Here is a 22,023-nt window from a genome sequence, read left to right on the forward strand (position 1 = left end):
AAAAAAAGGTTGAAAGGAATGCATCTTCTAATTTTGGTAGTTGTCCCAAAACATTGTGAAACTTTTTACATTTGTTTCAGCTAGAGAATCCATCTTTAATTCTGTATCAAAAATCATAATTGTGAAATTGCATTTTCTTTGGACTGCAGTAATCAGAATGAATCAAGGCTGTATACAAGTTTGTTTTTTGTCAGGCATCATTTTATGTTGCATTTTCTCGTTTTTGTCCTCAAAAGTAAAAAATGATCAGACGTGAAAATATGAATTGAAAAACCTTTATTTGCTTGTATCATCATTTTTATGACCTAGGTCTCTCCTTCTTGCCTTTGTAGAGCGCCAGCAGAGACACGTTGGCCACTTTGACCACCTTGAAGCGAACTCCGGGGATGTCTCCCACGGCGTGCCCCTTACGACCGAAACCTGCCACCAAGACTTCGTCGTTTTCCTGCGGCGAGGACCACACCGGGAAATTAGAGAATGACGCTTCAAAACAAAAAATGCTGGTGACGTTGCATCACCTCGATGAAGTTGAGGCAGCCATCATTGGGGACAAAGGCGGTGATCTTCTTGCCGTTCTTGATGAGTTGCACCCTCACGCACTTCCTGATAGCCGAGTTGGGCTGCTTAGCCTCCACACCGCTGCACACACAATGACATGTCACAACTCTAAAAAAAAAATAAACCCTCTCTTTTCAGATAGTCTGCTCTAGGTGTCCGACTATCGCCTACTGTGGGTGGATCTGATTGACTGATTGTTTACTGTATGTTTATTTTTGGACATACACTTTTTCCAGCACGATGCCTTTGGCGTGAGAAGCCCCACCGAAGGGGTTGGCTTTGAGGGCGGTGCCCAGGTGGGCCTTCTTGTACTGCTTGTCATGCCATTTCTGCTCACGGCGGTGATTACGGAGCTTCCTGGCTGTGCGCAAACCGCGACACTTTCCTGCAGGAGGTAACACACTGTTTAGGATACGCAAGACCAAATCAGATCAATGCAACACCAAATTCAACCAAGGGTGCTTTGAGAAATACCACAGTAATTGAAATCTTACAATCTTAAGGTTTTTTGTAATTGTATTAAAACATATCAGGAAGAAAAAAAATAGGCAATGCATGGTTTAATTTGATAGTTCTGGTGCGATTCAGAAGGATGATTAAGCTTTTCTTCCCCGCCCCCCCCCCAAAAAAAATACATCAGAATAAACTGATACTTTAATACAACACCCAGCAGACATTTAATTATTCTCACTTTTAGCGATAGTCTAGTTGTCATTTAGAAAACGACGGTCACAATCAATGTACTCGTGAACAACAGTACCGCGTCAGCATCAAGGTTGGACGACACCAACTAGACTTATGTGACATGATACCGATTTAAACACCGCAATTTCTCCTTATTTGTTACATTTTAACACAATATTTGAGCTACCAGTGCTAAGCTAAGGTGCTAACGCGACGAACGGCCGCGTCATGGCCGCCCCACGTTGTGGAGTCTGGCGACGAGGAAAATGTTTTAATTCCCACGCCACGTTAAGACATTTGTACCACGTCAAAGTAACCAAAAAGCGTACATAGGGTGACGATGTGGCGCCCGGTGGCAATAAATGGTCAAAATGTTGAGGATTAATGGATGAAAGGGCAAAATTGTGCAGCATACCCATGATTGCAGAAGCGAGTCTGGGATGGAAAGGAAAGACCCACAATGCATCGCGGCAAAATCTCCAATCTGAGGACCCCGGAACAGGATTCCGCGCAGAACGCCTGATTTAAACGTTTTTTGTCTATATATACTGTACTTTGAATTGTGTTATTACAGGCAAATTAGGTGCATGAGTTGTTGTCCAATACGTATAATTCACTCATGTGCGGTCTTATTTTACCTCCCTGATATTTGTTTTTTTTCTTCTTTTATCAGAAAAACACTAAAACAATATACTAAATATATATTTTTAGGTTAATGTTTCGAATTATTTCAACTTAACAATGTATCCGGTATGATGACAACTTTGTATTTGTTACTATCACTGAATGTAAAGATGTTTTTTTCCCTCTGAATTTTCTCGGACTGAGAAATCTGAACTGTTCGTGCAATAAGAATTTAAATTTTCAACCCCAAACATTGTCACGACTTCTGTTAAACTAGCTGGTTCACCGCCCTCCGCAGCGGCGCGGTGAAGTAGGTACGTTTTGAAAAGGGACAGACGGAAGGACAGACCGCGTGCGGGACGACGCGCAATATTATGCTAGACTAGAGAATAATTGAAAATAAATATATTTTAAACCATGACTGGTAGATGATTTTCTTTTTTATCATCACCGTTAATTTGATTAAATGTGTTCTCGTTTAGGCGCCCCGGTAGTCCAGTGGTTAGCACGTCGGCTTCACAGTGCAGAGGTACCGGGTTCGATTCCAGCTCCGGCCTCCCTGTGTGGAGTTTGCATGTTCTCCCCGGGCCTGCGTGGGTTTTCTCCGGGTGCTCCGGTTTCCTCCCACATTCCAAAAACATGCATGGTAGGCTGATTGGACGCTCTAAATTGTCCCTAGGTGTGACTGTGAGCGCGGATGGTTGTTCGTCTCTGTGTGCCCTGCGATTGGCTGGCAACTGATCCAGGGTGTCCCCCGCCTACTGCCCGAAGACGGCTGGGATAGGCTCCAGCACCCCCCGCGACCCTAGTGAGGATTAAGCGGTTCAGAAAATGGATGGATGGATGGGTGTTCTCGTTTACCCATTATAATCCTTCAGAGGGAAACTCAATTGCCACTCTGCTGTATATTTTTATGCTACCCACAGGACCCGGACCATACATATTAATGCGCGAACACACATTTATACATATAAAGCGAAATGTCAGTATTTCCACCAAGGCTGTAAAATCTTACAAATGTACATGTCAGATGAATGACATTTAGTTCTCTGGAAAATAATTAACTCAGCAGCTGTAATTCTGTGCGGCAATGCAATGGGGATGCTGCCGTCTTGCATCTGTTTTCCAATTGGCTGCTTCCTCAGTCTGTCAGGGGGGGTTAACATGGAGTGTGTTGATTAAAGTAGATTAGCGGTGGTGGGGGGGGAGAAGCTCAAGAGGGAATGTGTTGTGCTGGCATCACATCACATCACAGCACAGCACAGCGATGGCTCCCAAATCTCCCAAAGCCTCCCGCAACACCATCCTCCTCCTCCTCCCCCTGTTCTTCGCTGTTCTCCTTTTTCAGCCGTCATTGTCTTCCAGCGGTGACCCACATCCATCTGACAGGTAGGCGAGAACACTCAGCACGTAGACTGACACTAATCTTCGAGCTTTGACACAGCAAGGAGCAAGCGGCATTGTCCTCCTGCTCATGCACGTAGCGCAGCTTGCAGCTTTTTAAATCCTTTAATCATCATTGCCCACCACAAATTGTATTCATAAAAATTAAACACGACACATGTATGTGTTCAAAATTTATTTATTCCCCACGCAATACCCCAAAACTATGTATTCAATGTTTTATTTTCAACAGTATTTTGGATAAATATAATGATTGGAAATTACCTTATAAACCATATATGTATTGTTCAATTCAATTCAAAACTCAAGGTTGATAAAAACTGCACTTTAAAATTAGGAAACAAAAAAAATGGTTATATTGTCCAGTGTAAATTTTTCCAATTTGGCTTAATTGGTTCAACAAATTTGATTAATTCATTGATGTTTTTTGTCTTTCAAACGTGTAATACAAAAAAAGGAATTAAAAATGTACAATGTAAATATCCTGTACTATAATTTTGTGTATTGCAAGTCTGAAAAGCATGAGGAAGACATATTAAGAAACCGTTGCTACAAATATCTTTCTGTTAATCAATGTCAGCGATGTATAATGACAGACAGAACAATCACATTTTCTTTCACTTGTGAATCAGGCCAAGAATTCCCGTTAGGTCGATCGGTGACGCCGATCCTCATTATTTTTCATTATAGGTTTCTGTACTTTTTCTAATGTTTTATTCTGGTGTGCCATTCAATTATTATTATTATTATTATTTTAATATGTGCTAGGAATAAGAAACACTACACTCGAGTAGCGCTATTTCAGTAAATAGGACATTTATATCAGATTCCAGTTCAATGGCTGTGCAGAAGGTAGCGTGTGAAAGCAGTTGAATTAGATTGGATTGGAGGAGATCGTTTTAATATAGCATCTTGTACATTACCGTGATTGTTTTGACCGCAAAAACAGATTCGTTGGTTCACCTCTGTGACTGTTGTCTGACAAACAAATGCTAACATTGTGGACTGGCTGGCATTCACCTCACGCAGCGGTCAGCCGAAGATGATACTAAATCTCCTCTTGGCTCAAAGCCCCCTGCCTGTGTGTTTTTATGTGTTTGTATGATTACATAATCCAAGCAAGCCTGCCCCTCTCCCCAGTCCAATGAATTGACCGATTAATCCACAGGAGTCAGTTTGTAGGTTTTTTTTTAGGGGGGGTTGCAGGAAAATTGACTCCGACGGGATTTCACCACAATCAATTGCATCTGTGGACAAAATCACATTTATTAATACAGTACACAGATGCATTGTGGGAGATGAACTAAAGCACTATTCCTGTGGGATATATTTTATTTTAAGAAGGCTATTAATTGTTGAAAATGTGTTCATATGCTAATATTTCTTGTTACAGTGCGGCTGCATCTACTGTTTATGGTGAGGATATGTGGTTACAAAGCATCCAAGGTAATAACAAAGAAGCAGAACAACTCGAATTCAGCCAAGTTCGAGCTATCTTATTTTATTTTTTTTAATTTACAAAATACAGTACACGCCCGGGCTTGCACCCTTTTCATTTACGTGTATTCTTCAGTCCAGACGTCTGATATATCAAAAGGAAATGACTACACTTAGCGGATACGTCATCTGCCAATTCTTTTTTCTGGGTGAACATGAAAAAGATAAGCCCACTTGTGCTGCTATATTTTGGGGGTACATATCAGGATGAAAATGCTACAATGGCCAAATTAAATGATTAAATTTTGCATTGTGCTACAGTGGCTTAAACGTGTACATTTACTGTACATATCAGTCGTATTTCACTTTGAAATACAGTATATTACATTTGCACTTAATCTTTAAAACATTAATGCTGGCCCTGTTTTCGTGTCACTTTTATGTGTTATAAATGATGATGACACCGTTATTTGAGGAGGTGCAGATGAAACGGTGATGCTGGAGGTGGACCGACGAATGAGGACAGAAGAGAGTTTCACACTTCGTGACGTCACAAAAGGAAGGAAGTTACTCCAGACGCCAGGAGTCGCGCTTCCCTTCCCTCCCCTCAAGGTGGCGTGCATACCCCCCGCCCGCCAAGCACAAAGCACCTTTGAATCTTTGAAATGTTTGTTTTGACCAACGCCGGCAACGGATGTAAATGTCGTCACGGCATGTGCCTTGTTATGACCAGCTGAGTCATGTTATCGCGATGATTGGCAAGTTGGCATTGATAACATCGTGGCATTGAGTGACAGATGTAAGGGTGCCTTAAATAACACGACGTAAATTTCCGAATCAAGCCTATGTTAATCAAAAGTGTTTGTCACAACAACATATCCCGCCCCCACACACGCTGTCGCTTTGTGATGCGCAGCTCAGTGCAAATGAGCAGACTCCGTACTTCCTGGATTCGCGAGGTTTCATGAACTCACAAATATCGCGAGAATTCAGCTTGCAAGCAAGGTTACGCCATTACCACCTCAGCTTATTCAGTTTTGTCTTGGTGGAAGGCGTGCCTTAGTAATTACACCTCATATAGTCCAATTTGGTATGTAAATTGACCATAAATGACGTTGTTTTGTGTCCACACGTGAACCCCTCTTTCATTTAATGAAGCTTAGCGTTAACGTGGTAATTTAATGTACTTTAAGTGGATGATCATGTAATTTAGCTTCAAAATATAAACATAGCTTAAGTATGCTATATATCATACCTGAAGATTAACACGTAAAGAGAAAGTGTCTCATGTATCATACCTTTGCATAAATATGTAAATGTGTCTTAAGTGTAACATATCTTATCGCAGTGCTCCATAACGTGGTGTATGGCTCTTGATCTGTCCATTGTGTCCATCAGGTGATGTCCAACGGGAGGCCGTGCGTGATGTTTCAGGCCAGGAGGTTGTATCTGCGTTACGAGAGGCAGAAGCAAGTGGACCTGACCGAGCGGGCCTTCTCCCCACTCAAGTCTGTGGACACCAGCCAATCGGTGTGTCGCCAGGACAGAGCCTCGTATGTACCGTCCTTCTCATGCCATTTCGCATACGCCTTGGAATACATGACTCGCAAAAAAGTGATGCGTACAATCAATTAATTGACAAATGATTTCATGAGAAAAATGATTACCAATAAATGGAAGACAAAATTTGTGGGATAACTCATTTTGGCCACCACATAACGTAAGTGGATGTAATCTGTGACACTTAATGACCTGTCTGTGTGTCCTTCCCAGGCTGGTGATGAGATTTGGAGATGTGGATGATTTGAGAGGTCTATCCATCAGGTAACTATTTATTTGTCAACCTTGTATTAATACGGTAACTGTGTCATCACGTAAAGTATTTTAGCATTAACATGTAAACACAGATTAACTGTGTCATACTGCGGACTGTCTGAAAGGAAGTTATATTTTCAGGATGTAGGCTGAGCTACCTAGATAACCACACGTCGAAATGGATGGCGAGCACCGTAACCGTGAGCATTTTCTTCTTCTTCTTCCAAGGCTGCAGCTGTCCAACACGTTCTACGAGGCTTCGAGCCAGTGGTGGTTCTCTTTGGACAGTGTCTCTGTGGTCTACAACTCGTCGCAGGAAGCCGTGTTCAATGCCAGCGAGGTGTACGCGCCGTCTTCACTCTCGTACCACTGCTCACACGTCAGCAGCCTGGAACGCCACAGCGCCCTCTTGAGGCCTGGCAGCGACAATGCTCGCCGCTGGACGCTCACCTTCACAGACTTCCAGGTCCTAGATTTATCCTAGGCCTAGGATGACATGCAGGCACATTTTAAAGTCCTTTGAAATCTGTATACATGACTGTCCCCTTTGCGCCCCTCGTCAGATCCAGGCCTTCAACGTGACATCCGGCAGGTTTTCGCCAGTGAGCGACTGCACCACCTTCCTGACTCCGGCCATCCTCATGGGTCTGGTGACGTCGCTCATCCTGCTATTGGTCCTGGCTTATGCATTGCACCTGCTCGTCCACCTGAACCGCATTGAGAACGACCGCGAGCGTAAGGCACACGGTGACTTCCTCCAGAACCCAGAACAGATGGAACGGTGCTGTCCCGAAAATATAGCGGATAAAAATGTTCCCTAGTGGGATTACGGACATTTGTGGAAATGTTTTACTGTTTTATTAATAAACTAGGAATTGATTTGTCTTTATAACAAATGTAATAAAAATATTTTTTTACCTACACTGGGGCAGCATTTATTTTCCCTGGATTATTAGGTGTATGAAGGGATTTTTTAAAATTGCTACTTTTCTCTTGACAAATTAATCCTTTTTGTTGGAAACTATTTTAATAATATATTTGAATTTACAAATTGTAGTGGAGAATGTTGCACACATTCCCCTAAAATATATTACTACTATTGGATGGATGGATGCATGGATGGATTTTTTTCCTTTGGAGAATATTACGGTTTTTTTTCTTTAAACAAAGCTATTTGTAATTTTTCACACTTTTAAAATTACTGTTTGTGTCACAGAGGAAGGTAGAACGGAACGCGGAGAATACCTTTGAGGCGTTTGTGTAGTTTCCCCCCCCCAACCAGTAGGATGCAATAGAGTTTTATTTTGAGGACTCGTCACGTTGCAAAGCCGTAGAAGAACACACTCGTCATAACTTCGACGATCGCCTAACTGCAATTAATGTGATACAATTCTGTTAATTCTGATTTCACTAATCATTTTCGAACAGTATTATAAAGTGAGTGTATCATTTTCACTTTATATCAAATCGCATAAAAACAAACGAAATCCGCACTTTGGTTCGCTGGTGACACCAGGAAGTAGACATCCCCCATTGCGGTTGTCTCTCTCCAGTTCCGGGCCATCCGAGTCGTGTTTAGCCCGGTTTTGGAAGTCACCACGTCGGGATTCATGTTCAACAAACTCGCCGCTGCCTTCCTTCCATTTTACCGTCGCCTCCTCCCCGACTCGTCGCTCGCGCCATTGACACGGGCGCGCCGCCTCCTCGGCAACATGGAGCCGGCCACGGTGAGATGCGTCGCCGGGGAGCCCAAGATGACCATCTCGTTTCGCGTGGACGGCAGTCAGAAGCATATGCAACGGGAGCAGGACGAACCGCTGGGCAAGCTCCTGTCCCGCATCGCCTGCACCCTCGCGAAGGGTAAAACCAAGGCAAAGAAGGCAAAGAGGAACGCGGGACATCAGCAGCCGACGGCGGCGGGCGACACTCCGGAGCCCGCCGTGGTGAAGCTCTACGTTGACGGCGGCGAGGTGCCGCAGACTGTGCTTAACGCTGAGGCATGGCGGGACGGGGCCGTGCTGCAGTTGGGCGACGTCCGGTACTCTGTCCGCCGGAACGAGCCCACCTTCACCACCGCTGAGCTACCGGCCTCGCTGCTGGCCGGCTTCCCCGTATGTCCCAGGCTGGAGATGGAGTTCGGAGATCTGGACCACTGTGACTTTACGTGGTACAAGGAGAAGAGCCCAAACTCCAGGTAACTTGGCGCAGACCTCCACCAAGGGCAAACCAATCCAATTTGCAAAACAAAAGTAATGCCAGTAAGTAATGCCTCAGAATTTCAAAGATTTTTGTTTGTTTTATACAAATTTTTCAAAAAGCCAAACTTACATCCAAATATATATTTCGGGGGAATGTGTGCAAAAGTATTCCAAAAAAACAAAAATCTAACTTTATCATCATTTTAAGCATTTACTCCTATTCGCAGTTTCCATATTTTTGCTGCCAGAGCCTTATTGCAAACATTGATCACAATTTAAAAACAAATCCCATCAAATTGTAATGTAATGTCATGTCTGGAAATGGTTTTGCAAATGTATTCAAAATCCACCCAACTGTAAGTGACACACATTTCATTTCATTAGTCATTGCAATGTCACTCTCAAATAAAATGGCCCAGCTTTCGGGACAAACAGTTTTTTTTTTTTGCAATGATGTCACACAGAATAAAGCTAAAAGGTCTAATATAGTCCTCCTCCCCACGACTTGGCAAACAGGAGCTTAAAGCAAGGAAGCAAAAACCACAATCTTAAGATGTTTATGAAGATCAAAGGTAAATAGTCTTCACTTTTAACTTTTGTACATGTATTTGTGTTCACCGTTCCATCATTCATATTTCAATCTTGATAGCGACAAAAAAAAAAGAAACAAGGGCAAGAGCTCCACTCTTATGAAAGAGGCTGTTGTATAATTCCCTCTAATTTGTGTCATATTGTCCTTAATTTTCACGTTGTTTGATGACTGCGCATTCCCACTCCGATTGAAATGCAGCTCTCACCTGTTGATTTGGCTGAGGGACGGCTACACCAACTTAAATCTCAAAAACCTTTTTTCTTAATCTGTTTATTAGTAATAAATTGGCAAAATATATCAAAATATTTCTACATGTAAATACTTTAACAGAGACACGCATTTAAAACACAAAGTTGAGTTTCGCAACTGGCTAATTGATGTAATTGTTGTCATTTTTGGCAGAGGATAAAGAATGTATGCCTTTAAGCACTTCAATCTAATGGTTGTCGTTTGGTTCATTTCATGCTTCGAGCTCAAATTTGGGGCTCGCATCAAAAGGTATAGAGTAGAGATCAATCAGTATAGTATTTTCAGAATCAATATCGATTATTAGTCATCAAGGAGGCTGATAATTTGTTTTCAGCAAAAGGAGAAATCTTGGTGTCCAAAAAATAAAATAAGAATACTAGCTCCAACTTTTAACTTTGTTGCAATGTCATTATTGATATGTTGATTGAAGGACTTTAAAAAAAAAAGAATTTTCTGCTGAGAATAGTTTTTCCAAATTTAAACTTTGTTTAAATTTCAAACAATATCGAAAGGTACAGAGCCTTCCATGGATCAGCACTGAACTGAAACTCTCTTCTGAACCATCAGATTTCTTTCTTTTTTTAAGTCGGATGCCGATACGGCTAAAAATGCTGAATCGCTGTATTCTCAGTTAAAAAAAAAAAAAAATCAGTCATTTGAAAGGCCAGTGTCTTCATTCACCTCGTCTTTGTTGCAATTGCAGCGGTAAAGCCGCCGGTGAAGGGAGCGCTCCGGACGCTGCCTGGACTGAAGTGGGCCAAACCCGAGTCTACGTCCCGTCCAACCAGGACATCGGCTGCCGGCTGAAACTACACAGCACGCCCAAAGACCGCGGCGGGCGCCACGGCCAACCCGGCGAGCTTCTCTCCGTCGGCGCCGTGGAGGCAGGGCCGGGCACGTGCACCTTCGACGAGCGCCACGCGTACACGGCCAAGGAGGCGGCGTGGCCGTCGCTGCGCGTGGTCTCCTACAACATCCTGGCCGACGTCTACGCGCAGACGGAGCTGTCCAAGACGGTGCTGTACCCCTACTGCGCCCCCTACGCCCTGGAACTAGATTACAGGCAGAGTCTGATCAAGAAGGAGCTGGCTGGATACCACGCCGATGTGGTCTGTCTGCAAGAGGTGGACAAAGGTGATGAATTTCCGTCGCGCGCTGCGTTTGTATTTTCTGAACGTGCCGCATTTGCTCAACTGCCCCTTTTGTGTGAACGTAAACGTCGTTAGCGACTGGTTATTTTTGAACGAATTCAGAAAAAAAGAGGAGTCACTTTTTTTTTTTTTTTTACTTTTTATTTCATTTTTATTTTTATTTTTTATACTCTGTTAGTTTGAATTAATTTTTCGTGGTTATTATTTTTGGCGATTTTTTTTTTTAGTTCAGTTTTGGTTTTAGTTTTTTTTTGTTTTTTGTTTTTTTTATGGAGTATTTGTCAAGTGAAAGACAGAAGTATTATGATGTATAGTCATACATTGAAAATGAACCCTAAAAGCACATTTATGATATTCATTGGCAAAAACAAAAACATGTTTTTGCTTGGAATTCAGTTAGTTGTCATTAGTTTTATCAAAGTAAATGTGTTTTTTATTTTTTCCAGGAGTGTTTTTGGACAGTCTGACTCCAGCTCTCGATGCCTTTGGCCTGGACGGCGTTTTTAAGCTAAAAGAGAAGCAACACGAAGGATTGGCGACCTTCTACCGCAGGTTCGTTTGCGTTATCAGGCGTGAAATTTTGGACGAAAATATTTTCAGCACTGGGCAACACAGCGTGGTAGCGGTCAGAACAACCGGCTCACAGTTTCAAGGTTCTGGGTTCAGCTTTTTGGTGTCATTTGTTTGTTATCCCTGAAACGTTTGTTAGCTTCATTTCAGTTTCTGAATTGTCCGTCCGTGCCCCTAATGAGGAGAACCATTATTTTTTTTTTTTTTTAGGACAAGATTCAAGCTGCTGAGTTGCCACGACATCACGCTGAGCGAGGCGCTGACATCGGACGCGGCCCATGCCGAGCTGCTGGAGAGGCTCTCGGCCAACGACGCCTTGAGAGAGAAGATTGTGAAGCGCTCCACCGCTTTGCAGGTATCCAACCCGCATCCACCCATGTCTTAATCCACACACTCCGCCCACTCTTTTGACGCCCTCTCTCGTTCGTCTCCATAGGTCAGTGTGCTGGAGGACCTCCACCAAGCAGGCAGGAAGGTGTGTGTGGCCAACACACACCTGTACTGGCACCCTCAAGGTACAGTTGCTGATCAAAACAGGAGGCCCATATTGAACCGCGTAGATGGAGTCAAATCTGTGCGAGCAAGCGTATCTACTTTTCCCTTTGAAGGCGGTAACGTCCGCTTGGTCCAGATGGCCGTGGCTCTGCAGCACCTGAGTCATGTGATCGGCAAGGTGGCCCCGGGAGCTCCGTTGGTCTTCTGCGGTGACTTCAACTCCTCACCAAACTCCGGTAACTGAACATCAACACGTCGTGTGCGTTAATATCAGAGGTGGCTGTCAGTCTACTACAGGGGTGTCCAAACTTTTTGCCAAGGGGGCCAGATTTTATGTGGTAAAATGTCGGGGGCCGACCTTGGCTGACATTCTTTACATTGAACAACAATATTGTTCAACAAATTTTAGTAAGCCAGTCTGTTTCACATTTCCATTTTTATTTTAATTTTAATTAAAATTAATTTTAATTAATTTTAATTTAAGTCATGTCTTGTTAACTCGTGAGTGATGCCCTCTAGTGTCTAAATGCCATTACTCATTTAGTGAATGCTATTACTCATTTAGCCACTAGAGGGAAGCAGTACTCTATGAAACATCACTCCCCAGTCTACGAGACCTCAGTCAATGCAACACGTGTTCCATTGCGCCCAACCTGCGGGCCAGACGGCACTGATTTTATGACAGGGGCCGAGGGCCGGATGAAATTCGACCGCGGGCCGGACTTTGGACATGCCTGGTCTACTACCTTACTGCTAATATATGAAGCGAAATGCCATAAATGGGCAAATGAAAAATGATAATCATAAAGCTTTAAACAGCTTCTACTTTGATACATACTGAGCAGCAACACATACAAATGGCATACAACAATACTGACTGTTACTGGAGCTTAATTGGGGGCCTTCTCTGCCTCTTCTTTTTTTCTGTTGATTACACTGTATCTCTTCCAGGAGACATCAACCTTTTTACATTTAGTTTGAAAGCGGATACTGAAAAATAACTCCCATTTGTGTGCGGCCAAAGATTTTCCACGAAAACGCGCCTACCGAACCAGTTGAGCCTCAACATCCCGCTCGTGTTCTGAATACCGCTGGTGCTTCTTGTCCTATCTCAGGTGTTCTCCAGCTGCTCACCGAGGCCTCGCTCTCCCGGCAGCATGCCGACTGGAGCAGCTCGGGTCCCCAGGAGGAAGATTCACCGTCGTCTTTGCTGGCAATGGACTTGATCTCGCCGTTTCCGCCCCTGCTGAGCGCCTGCGGGCCACTGGCCTACACCAACTACGTGGGCGGCTTCCAAGGCTGCCTGGATTACATCTTCATCCAGCCGCACAGCATGCGGGTGGAGCAGGTCGTCCCCATGCCGGCCCACCACCTGGTCACCACCTACACGGCGCTGCCGAGCGTGGCCCATCCGTCGGACCACATCGCGCTGGTCTGCGACCTACGCTGGGAACCCTGAATACGAGAGATTTCTTAATTCTTAAAATCATCATGCCAGATTTTATTTAAAGTAAAATTATTTTAATCGCTGCTATTCAATGTCAGTCTGGCTGCTTGAGTTATGGTTCTCTTGGCATGATAATGCTCGATATATTAATCAGAATGCATTTCTTTTTTTTTTGTAATTTAAAGAAAAAAATATTTGAACTGAACTGAAAATAAACAATTTCAGTTTTATCAAGGCATTCAGGTTTTTATTTTAAAGTATTTTTCATTAACACAATACAACTATATAGACATACACATTTACCGGTATTTAGAAATTTAGTTTTAAAGATGTGGGAAAAAAATTAGTCACCTTAAATGATTACTTTGTGTGTATGAATGGACCCTCACATCCTTGCGGATTTACCTGGGGGAGGGGGGGGGGGAATTTGCGCTGTTTTAGGTGAGAAGCTTCTTGGTGGTTCAGCCTCCATTCCCCAATTAAAGAATTTTTGGAGGTGAATTTACATTGTTGAACAAAACTGGAGCGCCACTGCCATATGGGTTGAGTTCCACTAAATAGTACAGGTAAATTACTCCGTGAATATTTTTCACATATGTTATCAATTACATATACTGTACATCTATTAAAAACAAGAATATTAGAAATATATGTTTGTTGGGCTGTACACGTGCTTTTTCGACTGTAAGGTGTCTTGAGGCTTTAATTAGTCACGTGATTATTACTGTTTGTCGCCACGCTGTTTTGATCCCATTGGTCGAAAGTAGTGAAGAGGCGGAGTCAGAGCGTACCATTTCCTCGTTTGGACCGAAGTGGTAAATCACAACTCATGCTCCCCGTGTGGTAATTTCAGTCCACCTGAATGTATGCTACAGATCCAAATAATTTAAAGGTAATTAACGAGCGAGCAAAAATGCAAGATTCTACGATTCTTGACATCCCTGATGACACCCCCAAGTAAACTAATTCTATTCTAATTGCCAGTGTTTTGTCCAGTAGCCAAAATACTTACCGGAAGCTGATTATTAACACCGATAATATTAAAAACAAACCTCGTAAATGACCTAAATGAAAAATATTCACATTATTATATGTAATTGTTCTTCTTTATCAATTTATTTATTTAACATTGTTTCGCTTTCGATTCGTAATTTGGCCATTTATGCAATGTTATACTTTTACTTTGAAATCCAAACCAGGATAAACCATCTGTGATAAGATTGAAATGACGTGAATTGACATTCCGGAAGACAAACAACGATCTGGGATTTGAACATTCTTACGTGTCACTACCGGAGTTCAATCCACTGTGGATGTCTCCCTAAAAAAATCGTGGACTTCAGAACGTGAGTTTTTATACCTTCTCGCACTTTACGACCTGAACGGTACCACTGTGAGGACGAATAGTCACTCCTGCCACACCGAGAAGCGTGTTAGTTAATCACCGTGGCTAACATGGGCTGCTTTAATCTAATGGGGAGGGGAGGGTGGTCTTTTTATGGACTCTATGGGCAACTGGAGTCCGGATTTGAACGTGTTTATTTCTGCTTGTTTATTTCTCGTTGCCTTGAGAAACAACTTGCACAATATAGTGATGGTTACCCATTTTTGCCGCGTCTTTGTTTCGTTTCTAGCTGTAGATTTCATTATCTTAATAATGGACGTAATAACAGTTCCAGAGCAAAACTGTTGCAATTAAATCCCAAAGGAGCCACACGACATTATGCATGTTCTAATGCCCTCGTATGTGGTTGAGGATGACACAGTGGCTGATGCTCTGCAGTCGCTTGATTACTACGAGCAGTAACATAATTCACATAAACTACCTTTATACCTTTAGACCTTTCATACTGGTGCAGTCCAGTGTGGAAAACGAGACAAAGTAATATTTTTTTGTCGGCAAACTCAAAGGTCACTTATCTTTTTCTGTTTTTTACATTCCCAAAATTAAATCGAACAGGAAATAAACTTAAGACCGCTCACCCAACCGTTTACCATTCCTTCCCTACCAGCCTATTAAAATTGGATCTTTGAAGGAAGTGACATGTTTTGTAATTGAAGAAAAAAGTAAGAAGCGAGACGTGTGGCACAGTTCGCCGGCAGAGTGGTCGTTGATGAACCCCGGTTGCCTCGGTAACGGCCGCTGAAGACATCAGCGAGGATGAAGGCTTTGATCCTAGTGGGCGGCTACGGCACCCGCTTGCGGCCGCTCACTTTGAGCGTGCCCAAGCCGCTGGTGGAGTTCTGCAACAAGCCCATCCTCATGCACCAGGTGGAGGCCTTAGTCAAGGTAAGATGCGACGCTGGTTTTATTTTTTACCAGCAAACAAAGCCTAGTGAGCATGAGGATTGACAGTGTGTCTTTTTGCCTGTCTTCGTGTGTGTGTGTGTGTGAATGTGAATGTTTGTCCTTGTGTGTGTATGGATCTGTGCATCTCTCTTGTGTTTATTTCCATGTGTTGTTGTTTTTTTTTTTTTTTTTTTTTTTTTTTTTTGCGTGCAACCAGGCCGGGGTGAAACACGTAGTCTTGGCGGTGAGCTACATGTCTGAGCTGCTGGAGCGAGAAATGAGGGCCCAGGAGCAGAGAGTAGGTTCAACACACTATTACTAAACACAAACATTTAACATTTAACAGCACCAGCGATATATATACAAGTGGATTTTTTTTTTAAACTAAAATTTGCTAGAAAAGTGCCGCAAAATATCAGCTCAAGGAGAAGTAGTAAGAAACGTAACCATGAAACTACACAGCACTGTGAAATGACCACGTCTACTGGACTCTTCTGTATTGCTAATCGGCGCTCAAGACGACATTTTTATTCTGTGAATGCTAAGACTCATTGTCAGCTGAGACACTTTTCAAATGCTTAGGTGCTGCTGTTTTGGTTAGCAATGGGGGTGGGGGGGGGACGTTTTGTGTAATTTCCGGATGCAGAACATGACAAACTGTTTGTTCAATTTGTTCAACCTTTGAGTCTTCAACTTATGTTTACTTATCCTGTTTCAGCAAATAGTGACATAGAGTCTCTATTTACTCTACTGCTTACACTACTTCACCTTGAACCGCTCCCCATTCACACCTGAGACTTCATAACACTAAGGAGTCACGTGACGCTTGAGAGGAAAAAAAGAAAGCTGCTTGTGTCCAATTTGGACAATTTGACAAAGAGGTGTACTCACTTTTGTTGCCAGTGGTTTGAATGGCTTTGTCGAGTTATTTTGAGGGGCCAGTAAAACGACACTGTTATTCAAACTATGCAGTGTTGGCCCATAAAAAGATGCAATTGAATATCGAAAGTGTTGTGAAATATTGTAAATGGCAAGAAATGAGGCGTAAACATTGGTACAGAAAACATTTATGGACGTCATCTCCACATCCACAAATATTGGCAGAGGGCTTTTATTGATTCAACCACAAAAAGGTGAGGCGTATATGAAAGCATGTATTTGTGATCCTAAATCGAATGTTTCTTTGTCTCTTCCTCAGCTTAGAATTCGTATCTCGCTCTCACACGAGAAGGAGCCTCTTGGAACGGGTGAGTGTTCACTCTTCACAAGCAGACGAAAAGGGCCATGGAATTGAGCCGAGAGGAACTCCACTGTCCTTTTAGAGTTGATGGCCCAAATAATGTCGCACCTGCTGTAAATCTGTATTTTTTTCCATACAACTTTCATTCATTCATTCATCTTCCGAGCCGCTTGATCCTCACTTGGGTCGCGGGGGTTGCTGGAGCCTATCCCAGCTGTCTTCGGGCAGTAGGCGGGGGACACCCAGAACCGGTTGCCAGCCAATCGCGTGGCACACAGAAACGAACAACCATTCGCACACACACTCACACCTAGGGACAATTTAGAGTGTCCAATCAGCCTGCCACGCATGTTTTTGGAATGTGGGGTGAAACCGGAGCACCCGGAGAAAACCCACGCAGGCCCGGGGAGAACACGCAAACTCCACACAGGGAGGCCGGAGCTGGAATCGAACCCGGTACCTCTGCACTGTGAAGCTGACGTGCTAACCACTGGACTACCGGGCCGCCCTACCATACAACTTGTAATGTTTTTTGTTTAAAATGAATTTAATGCATTCTTTACCTTGGGAATAAGCCGGTCCTCTGGCCCTGGCCCGCAAGCTGCTGGACATAGACAACGAGCCCTTCTTCGTGCTCAACTCGGACGTCATCTGTGACTTTCCCTTCCAAGATATGCTGAAGTTCCACTGCGACCACAGCAAGGAGGGCACCATTGTGGTGAGAGCGAGAGCTAATATCAGCGAATCCCCGGATATTAGCCGTTAGCCTTTTGCCATTGTCGTTTGATTTAAGATGGCTCCTAACGGACATTTGTGTGAAGGTGACTCGCGTGGAGGAACCGTCCAAGTACGGCGTGGTGGTGTTTGAGGCTGAAAGCGGCAAGATCCATCGCTTTGTGGAGAAGCCGCAGGTGTTTGTGTCCAACAAGATCAACGCCGGCATGTACATATTTAATTCCAGCATGCTCAGCAGAATCCAGGTGAGGAAAACTGTGGACCCAACGTGAATGCGTATTTGATGTTCCATAAACTGGAGCCTGCCTTTTTTGTGTGCAGTTGAGACCGACATCCATAGAGAAAGAGATTTTCCCCGTCATGGCTGAAGAGGGACAGCTGTACGCCATGGAGCTGCAGGGTAACTATGACGAGACTTGCCTCGCCTAATTTCGCAGAGTTGAGAAACTGAGCTCTGTCATGTCGAGATTTTTACTCTTCAGCGTCTTATTCGAGAACGGCAAGTACAGTGCTACCTCTACTTACGAACGTCTCTTCATATGAACTTTTTTCAAGTTGTTACGAAAGAAATTTCAAGATACGAAAGGTAGAAATACACTCTGGGCTGCTACTCGCAGCTCAGAGTTTCCTGCACGCAACATACTTAGAGCTGCTCTGCCATTGGCTATTACCGAGCATCATCCTGGCATCTCATTGGCTAAGAGGGACCTCTACCATATCTCTCTATGCGGGTAGATACAGTAGATAGAAATGTGTCTATATAGCGTCCTCTTCATTCGCCCCCTCGGGCCAGGAGGCGTTCTGAGAGTTTTACGCAAATGTGAAAATGTGACAAAACGCTAGGCAAAACCCACTTCTGAGAGAACATGATCTAAAGAGGGCAAAAAAAAAAACATGAGAACGCAGTTAAAAAGGGAAATGACCGTCATTTTTATTTACATTCTGCACAACTCTCATTTATTGTGCAATGATCTAATTGTAACATGCATTTGTTACATATTTTGATGCATTTTTATGTTTCATGAAACATTTATGTCTGAATTTTGAAGCGGCTTGGAACGGATTAGGGCATTTACATGCAAAACGCGTCTCCACTTACAAAATGTTCTAGTTAAGAAATTTCTTCCAGAACATATTCATTTCATAAGTAGAGTTACCACTGTAGTGCAAACCGCAAGCTGACTTTTTTTTTTCTCGTGTTCAACGGTAACCCCTGTGCCTTGAATCCAGGATTCTGGATGGACATCGGCCAGCCAAAAGACTTCCTCACGGGAATGTGCATGTACCTGCAGTCGCTACGACAACACGCCCCCGAGAGACTGCGCACTGGGCCCGGTTTCCTTGGCAACGTTCTGGTGGTGAGTACGTCTCTTACCATCCTCAACGGAGTCATCGGTGTTCCTGATGAGTCCTGGCTTTCTGTTCCGCAAGGACCCGACGGCTCAGATCGGCGAGAACTGCACCATCGGTCCCAACGTAACCATCGGTGCCGGCGTGGTAGTGGAAGACGGAGTGCGGGTCAAGCGCTGCACGGTTTTAAAGGGGGCCCGAGTCCGCTCGCACTCCTGGCTGGAGAGCTGCATCGTGGGCTGGAGCTCTTCCGTTGGCCAGTGGGTCAGTTGGGAGTTTTTTTTTTTTCTTGAACGAGTTTGGCTTGATTGCAAACATGGCTAAAAGCAACCCCCCCCCCCGTGCTCTGCATCCCCCCCCCCCCCCCCCCCCCCCCCCGTCAGGTTCGCATGGAGAACGTGACGGTTCTGGGTGAAGACGTGCTTGTCAATGACGAGCTCTACCTGAACGGCGCCAACGTCCTGCCGCACAAGTCCATCAGTGAGTCGGTTCCGGAACCGCGTATCATCATGTAGCCCCCCCCCCCCCACCCCTCCCCAAAAAAACCCCATCGGCTTCTTCTATGAACTCCACTGAACTGCCAAACTGTACCACAGAGTCCAAAGTCAGCAGTATCACCACCGAACAACCAGACTAACTTCCCCCGCCCCCTTTTTTTATTACCTTCACTGATTGGCTAAGGCCGATGTCATGTGACGGCGCTGGCAGGAAGGAACAGTAAGGACTGCACTTCATCGCCATGGACTGAAAAAAGTCCAGATTGACAACTGAGGGGCAGCAGTGAAACTGGCACACTGGAACCTTACAAGTCTAACATGGCGACCTTGCATTTGTTCAGTTTGCCTTCATGGAAATGTCAAAAATGTCCCCCGTGGGGTTAGAAACATCATAAAATGGTGCGTTTGCTGGGTAACATTTCAGCATGCAAGAGTACCAAAGGAAGTTAACCATTTACAGTAAAATAATCAATTTAACTTTGATGCCAAAAGATGAAGTGTGCGGTGATTCTGGAGACTTCCTTAGAGATCCTGATTCCCCCTTTGTCTTTTAAAAAAAAAAAATTTTTAACCGCTCTGTCACATGACTTCTTCCATGTCTCTTTCTGTGTGTCTTTGACACAGCTTTGTTGTAACCAACTTGTGGTGTCTCTCGGTTCCTGCGGTGATGATGAAAAACACGACTTCCCGTCTTCTTGAAATGCTTTTGATGTGACTTCTCGCGTGTCTTCTTCAATACTGCTTTGACGTCTTGCGTATCTACTGCTTTAATGTTTCGGTTGACTTCATGTGCGCCTTCTCTACCGCTTTGATATCTCCATGTAGATCTTTTTTTTAACGATTTATTTACGACTCAACTTCCGGTGTCTACTGCGTATCTATACCACTTTGATGGTTTCACGTGACTTACTTTCCATATTTCATGTTTTTTGTCATGTGACTTCCGACGTGTCTTCCTTCGTCTTTGCCGTTTGGAAGTCGGCTAACTTTAACTCCAGGCACTCAAACTAAGTCAGAGAACTGGACCCTCGGATCTGATTGTCTCGTTTACTGCTTTTATGTCATGTTTTCTTTAAAGTTGGTATTGGATTAAGTGTTGCCCAAAAAAAAAAAAGAAAAACGCAAGCGGTTAATTTTTTGATGCTCACTGAATGATGTGTAGTGTGGTATTGAGAATTCGAATGCTTCTTTCAGGAGTGTGTTTTTGTCCCTTCAAACTTCAAAATGGTTTAATTATTGTAGATGTTGGATTTCGGAGGGTTTCTTTGTAGTAGGGTTCTTCCAAAAAAAGAAACAAGTACCAAGTGAACTAACGCTAGTCGAAGGGTTAAGCATGCTAAATTTCTCAATCGTCAGGTTAAAACCGGTCGAGTGCAGCGGCCATGAAACAGGCTCCTCAAGAAGCTATTTTAAATGTGACCACAAGGCGGTGCTCGAGTTAAAGGAGGCCTTTTTCTGTTGACGGTAGCGAGTTTTCTTTGACACGTTTATCAAATATGATCAAGTTAACACTCGATTTGATTTGTGAGGTCTTTTTTTTTTAAATAAACAAAACGGGGAAAAAATCAATGAGAATCTATTTTCACACTTACAGTATTATATATTATTTGTATAAGATTTGATGAAGTTGATATAGAGGTGCCTTGATTAAATATATATAAAGCCTGTGAAACGAATGAAATGGAATAGAAAATGTATTGAGCGAATTCCCATTAATTGACTGACACTGAAATGTGAAAATGTTTTATTTCTAATTAAACAATTTCCGGTAATCATTTGTGTTGTGGCGGCCCGGTAGTCCAGTGGTTAGCACGTGGGCTTCACAGTGCAGAGGTACCGGGTTCGATTCCAGCTGCGGCCTCCCTGTGTGGAGTTTGCCTGTTCTCCCCGGGCCTGCGTGGGTTTTCTCCGGGTGCTCCGGTTTCCTCCCCCATTCCAAAAACATGCGTGGCAGGCTGATTGAACACTCTAAATTGTCCCTAGGTGTGAGTGTGAGTGCGAATGGTTGTTCGTTTCTGTGTGCCCTGCGATTGGCTGGCAACCGATTCAGGGTGTCCCCCGCCTACTGCCCGAAGACAGCTGGGATAGGCTCCAGCACCCCCCGCGACCCTAGTGAGGATCAAGCGGTTTGGAAGATGAATGAATGAATGAATTTGTGTTGTGCCCAATTAAAATTTATGAGATGTTTTTATCTAATGAAATCTTTTCCATTTTAATAGGTTTATGTATTTAATGACGGTTTTTATTTGAGTGCATATTTATTTACTGTTCGCTACACGAAAAGGGCACTGAATATATAATTAATAATTTATTCGTCCCACACTGGGGAAATTTACAGCCTCCAGCAGCAAGAATGTATGTAGAAAGAAGAAAGGAGAAAGAGAGAAAAAAAAACAACAAACATCTTTCAATTAAATACAATATAAACACAAATGGATAAATCGCAGTACTATTTACGATTTTCCTTCACATCATTTAATTATTATTATTATTATGATTGTTATTTTTTATTCATCAGCCTGACAGCAGTCGGTAGGAACGAGCGTCGGTATCTCTCCTTCTTGCAGCGCGGGTGTAACATTCTCTGGCTGAAGGAGCTACCAAGTGCCGTCAGGGCGGGCTGGAGGGGGTGGGGGGACTGGCCATCATAGCTTTTAGCTTAGTTAGCATCCATGAAATTAAATAAG

At 43.6% G+C, this 22,023-nt stretch overlaps 4 protein-coding genes across 5 annotated transcripts; 3 read left to right on the plus strand and 1 right to left on the minus strand.

Annotated features, from left to right (window-relative positions):
• Positions 1 to 259: 259 nt before the first annotated feature.
• On the minus strand, positions 260 to 1,763 carry rps23 (ribosomal protein S23). The gene is made up of 4 exons (XM_052077073.1): positions 1,658 to 1,763; positions 784 to 943; positions 519 to 639; positions 260 to 445 (listed from the first exon to the last, which is right to left on the minus strand). The coding sequence occupies exons 1-4, from the start codon at positions 1,659 to 1,661 to the stop codon at positions 299 to 301; spliced, it is 432 nt and encodes a 143-aa protein (XP_051933033.1). The 5' UTR covers positions 1,662 to 1,763; the 3' UTR covers positions 260 to 298.
• Positions 1,764 to 2,917: 1,154 nt separating this feature from the next.
• atp6ap1la (ATPase H+ transporting accessory protein 1 like a) lies at positions 2,918 to 7,445 on the plus strand. 2 transcript variants are annotated; one of them, XM_052077070.1, is made up of 7 exons: positions 2,918 to 3,255; positions 4,664 to 4,716; positions 5,183 to 5,319; positions 6,106 to 6,260; positions 6,481 to 6,531; positions 6,751 to 6,988; positions 7,086 to 7,445. In XM_052077070.1, the coding sequence occupies exons 1-7, from the start codon at positions 3,134 to 3,136 to the stop codon at positions 7,341 to 7,343; spliced, it is 1,014 nt and encodes a 337-aa protein (XP_051933030.1). In that variant the 5' UTR covers positions 2,918 to 3,133; the 3' UTR covers positions 7,344 to 7,445. The 2 variants fall into 2 exon arrangements, with proteins under 2 accessions (XP_051933030.1, XP_051933031.1); XM_052077071.1 differs by having other exon boundaries at positions 5,186 to 5,319.
• A 363-nt stretch (positions 7,446 to 7,808) lies between these two features.
• Positions 7,809 to 13,454, plus strand: pde12 (phosphodiesterase 12). The gene is made up of 7 exons (XM_052077057.1): positions 7,809 to 8,716; positions 10,265 to 10,695; positions 11,159 to 11,264; positions 11,493 to 11,637; positions 11,719 to 11,797; positions 11,891 to 12,013; positions 12,893 to 13,454. The coding sequence occupies exons 1-7, from the start codon at positions 8,133 to 8,135 to the stop codon at positions 13,234 to 13,236; spliced, it is 1,812 nt and encodes a 603-aa protein (XP_051933017.1). The 5' UTR covers positions 7,809 to 8,132; the 3' UTR covers positions 13,237 to 13,454.
• Positions 13,455 to 14,442: 988 nt separating this feature from the next.
• On the plus strand, positions 14,443 to 20,876 carry gmppb (GDP-mannose pyrophosphorylase B). Its single transcript, XM_052077066.1, has 10 exons — positions 14,443 to 14,570; positions 15,286 to 15,514; positions 15,732 to 15,812; positions 16,713 to 16,761; positions 17,330 to 17,472; positions 17,576 to 17,734; positions 17,811 to 17,889; positions 18,720 to 18,847; positions 18,921 to 19,103; positions 19,223 to 20,876. The coding sequence occupies exons 2-10, from the start codon at positions 15,386 to 15,388 to the stop codon at positions 19,352 to 19,354; spliced, it is 1,083 nt and encodes a 360-aa protein (XP_051933026.1). The 5' UTR covers positions 14,443 to 14,570; positions 15,286 to 15,385; the 3' UTR covers positions 19,355 to 20,876.
• The last annotated feature ends 1,147 nt before the right edge of the window (positions 20,877 to 22,023 follow it).

The sequence above is a fragment of the Hippocampus zosterae genome, chromosome 9 (assembly GCF_025434085.1).
Source record: "Hippocampus zosterae strain Florida chromosome 9, ASM2543408v3, whole genome shotgun sequence".
Taxonomy (NCBI): Eukaryota; Metazoa; Chordata; class Actinopteri; order Syngnathiformes; family Syngnathidae; genus Hippocampus; species Hippocampus zosterae.

Bases quoted from the DNA above. Each gene is read 5' to 3' on its own strand.
- gmppb (XM_052077066.1), top strand. From the start codon at position 15,386: ATGAAGGCTTTGATCCTAGTGGGCGGCTACGGCACCCGCTTGCGGCCG. The intron at 15,515-15,731 runs GTAAGATGCGAC...GCGTGCAACCAG, and splicing joins AGGTGGAGGCCTTAGTCAAG to GCCGGGGTGAAACACGTAGT. The intron at 15,813-16,712 runs GTAGGTTCAACA...TCTCTTCCTCAG, and splicing joins TGAGGGCCCAGGAGCAGAGA to CTTAGAATTCGTATCTCGCT.
- rps23 (XM_052077073.1), bottom strand. The intron at 640-783 runs GTATGTCCAAAA...TTGTGTGTGCAG, and splicing joins GGCATCGTGCTGGAAAAAGT to CGGTGTGGAGGCTAAGCAGC. The intron at 446-518 runs GTGATGCAACGT...TCCTCGCCGCAG, and splicing joins GCTGCCTCAACTTCATCGAG to GAAAACGACGAAGTCTTGGT.
- atp6ap1la (XM_052077070.1), top strand. From the start codon at position 3,134: ATGGCTCCCAAATCTCCCAAAGCCTCCCGCAACACCATCCTCCTCCTC. The intron at 4,717-5,182 runs GTAATAACAAAG...CCGTTATTTGAG, and splicing joins GTGGTTACAAAGCATCCAAG to GAGGTGCAGATGAAACGGTG. The intron at 6,532-6,750 runs GTAACTATTTAT...TCTTCTTCCAAG, and splicing joins TTGAGAGGTCTATCCATCAG to GCTGCAGCTGTCCAACACGT.
- pde12 (XM_052077057.1), top strand. From the start codon at position 8,133: ATGTTCAACAAACTCGCCGCTGCCTTCCTTCCATTTTACCGTCGCCTC. The intron at 8,717-10,264 runs GTAACTTGGCGC...TTGCAATTGCAG, and splicing joins GAGAAGAGCCCAAACTCCAG to CGGTAAAGCCGCCGGTGAAG. The intron at 12,014-12,892 runs GTAACTGAACAT...GTCCTATCTCAG, and splicing joins CAACTCCTCACCAAACTCCG to GTGTTCTCCAGCTGCTCACC.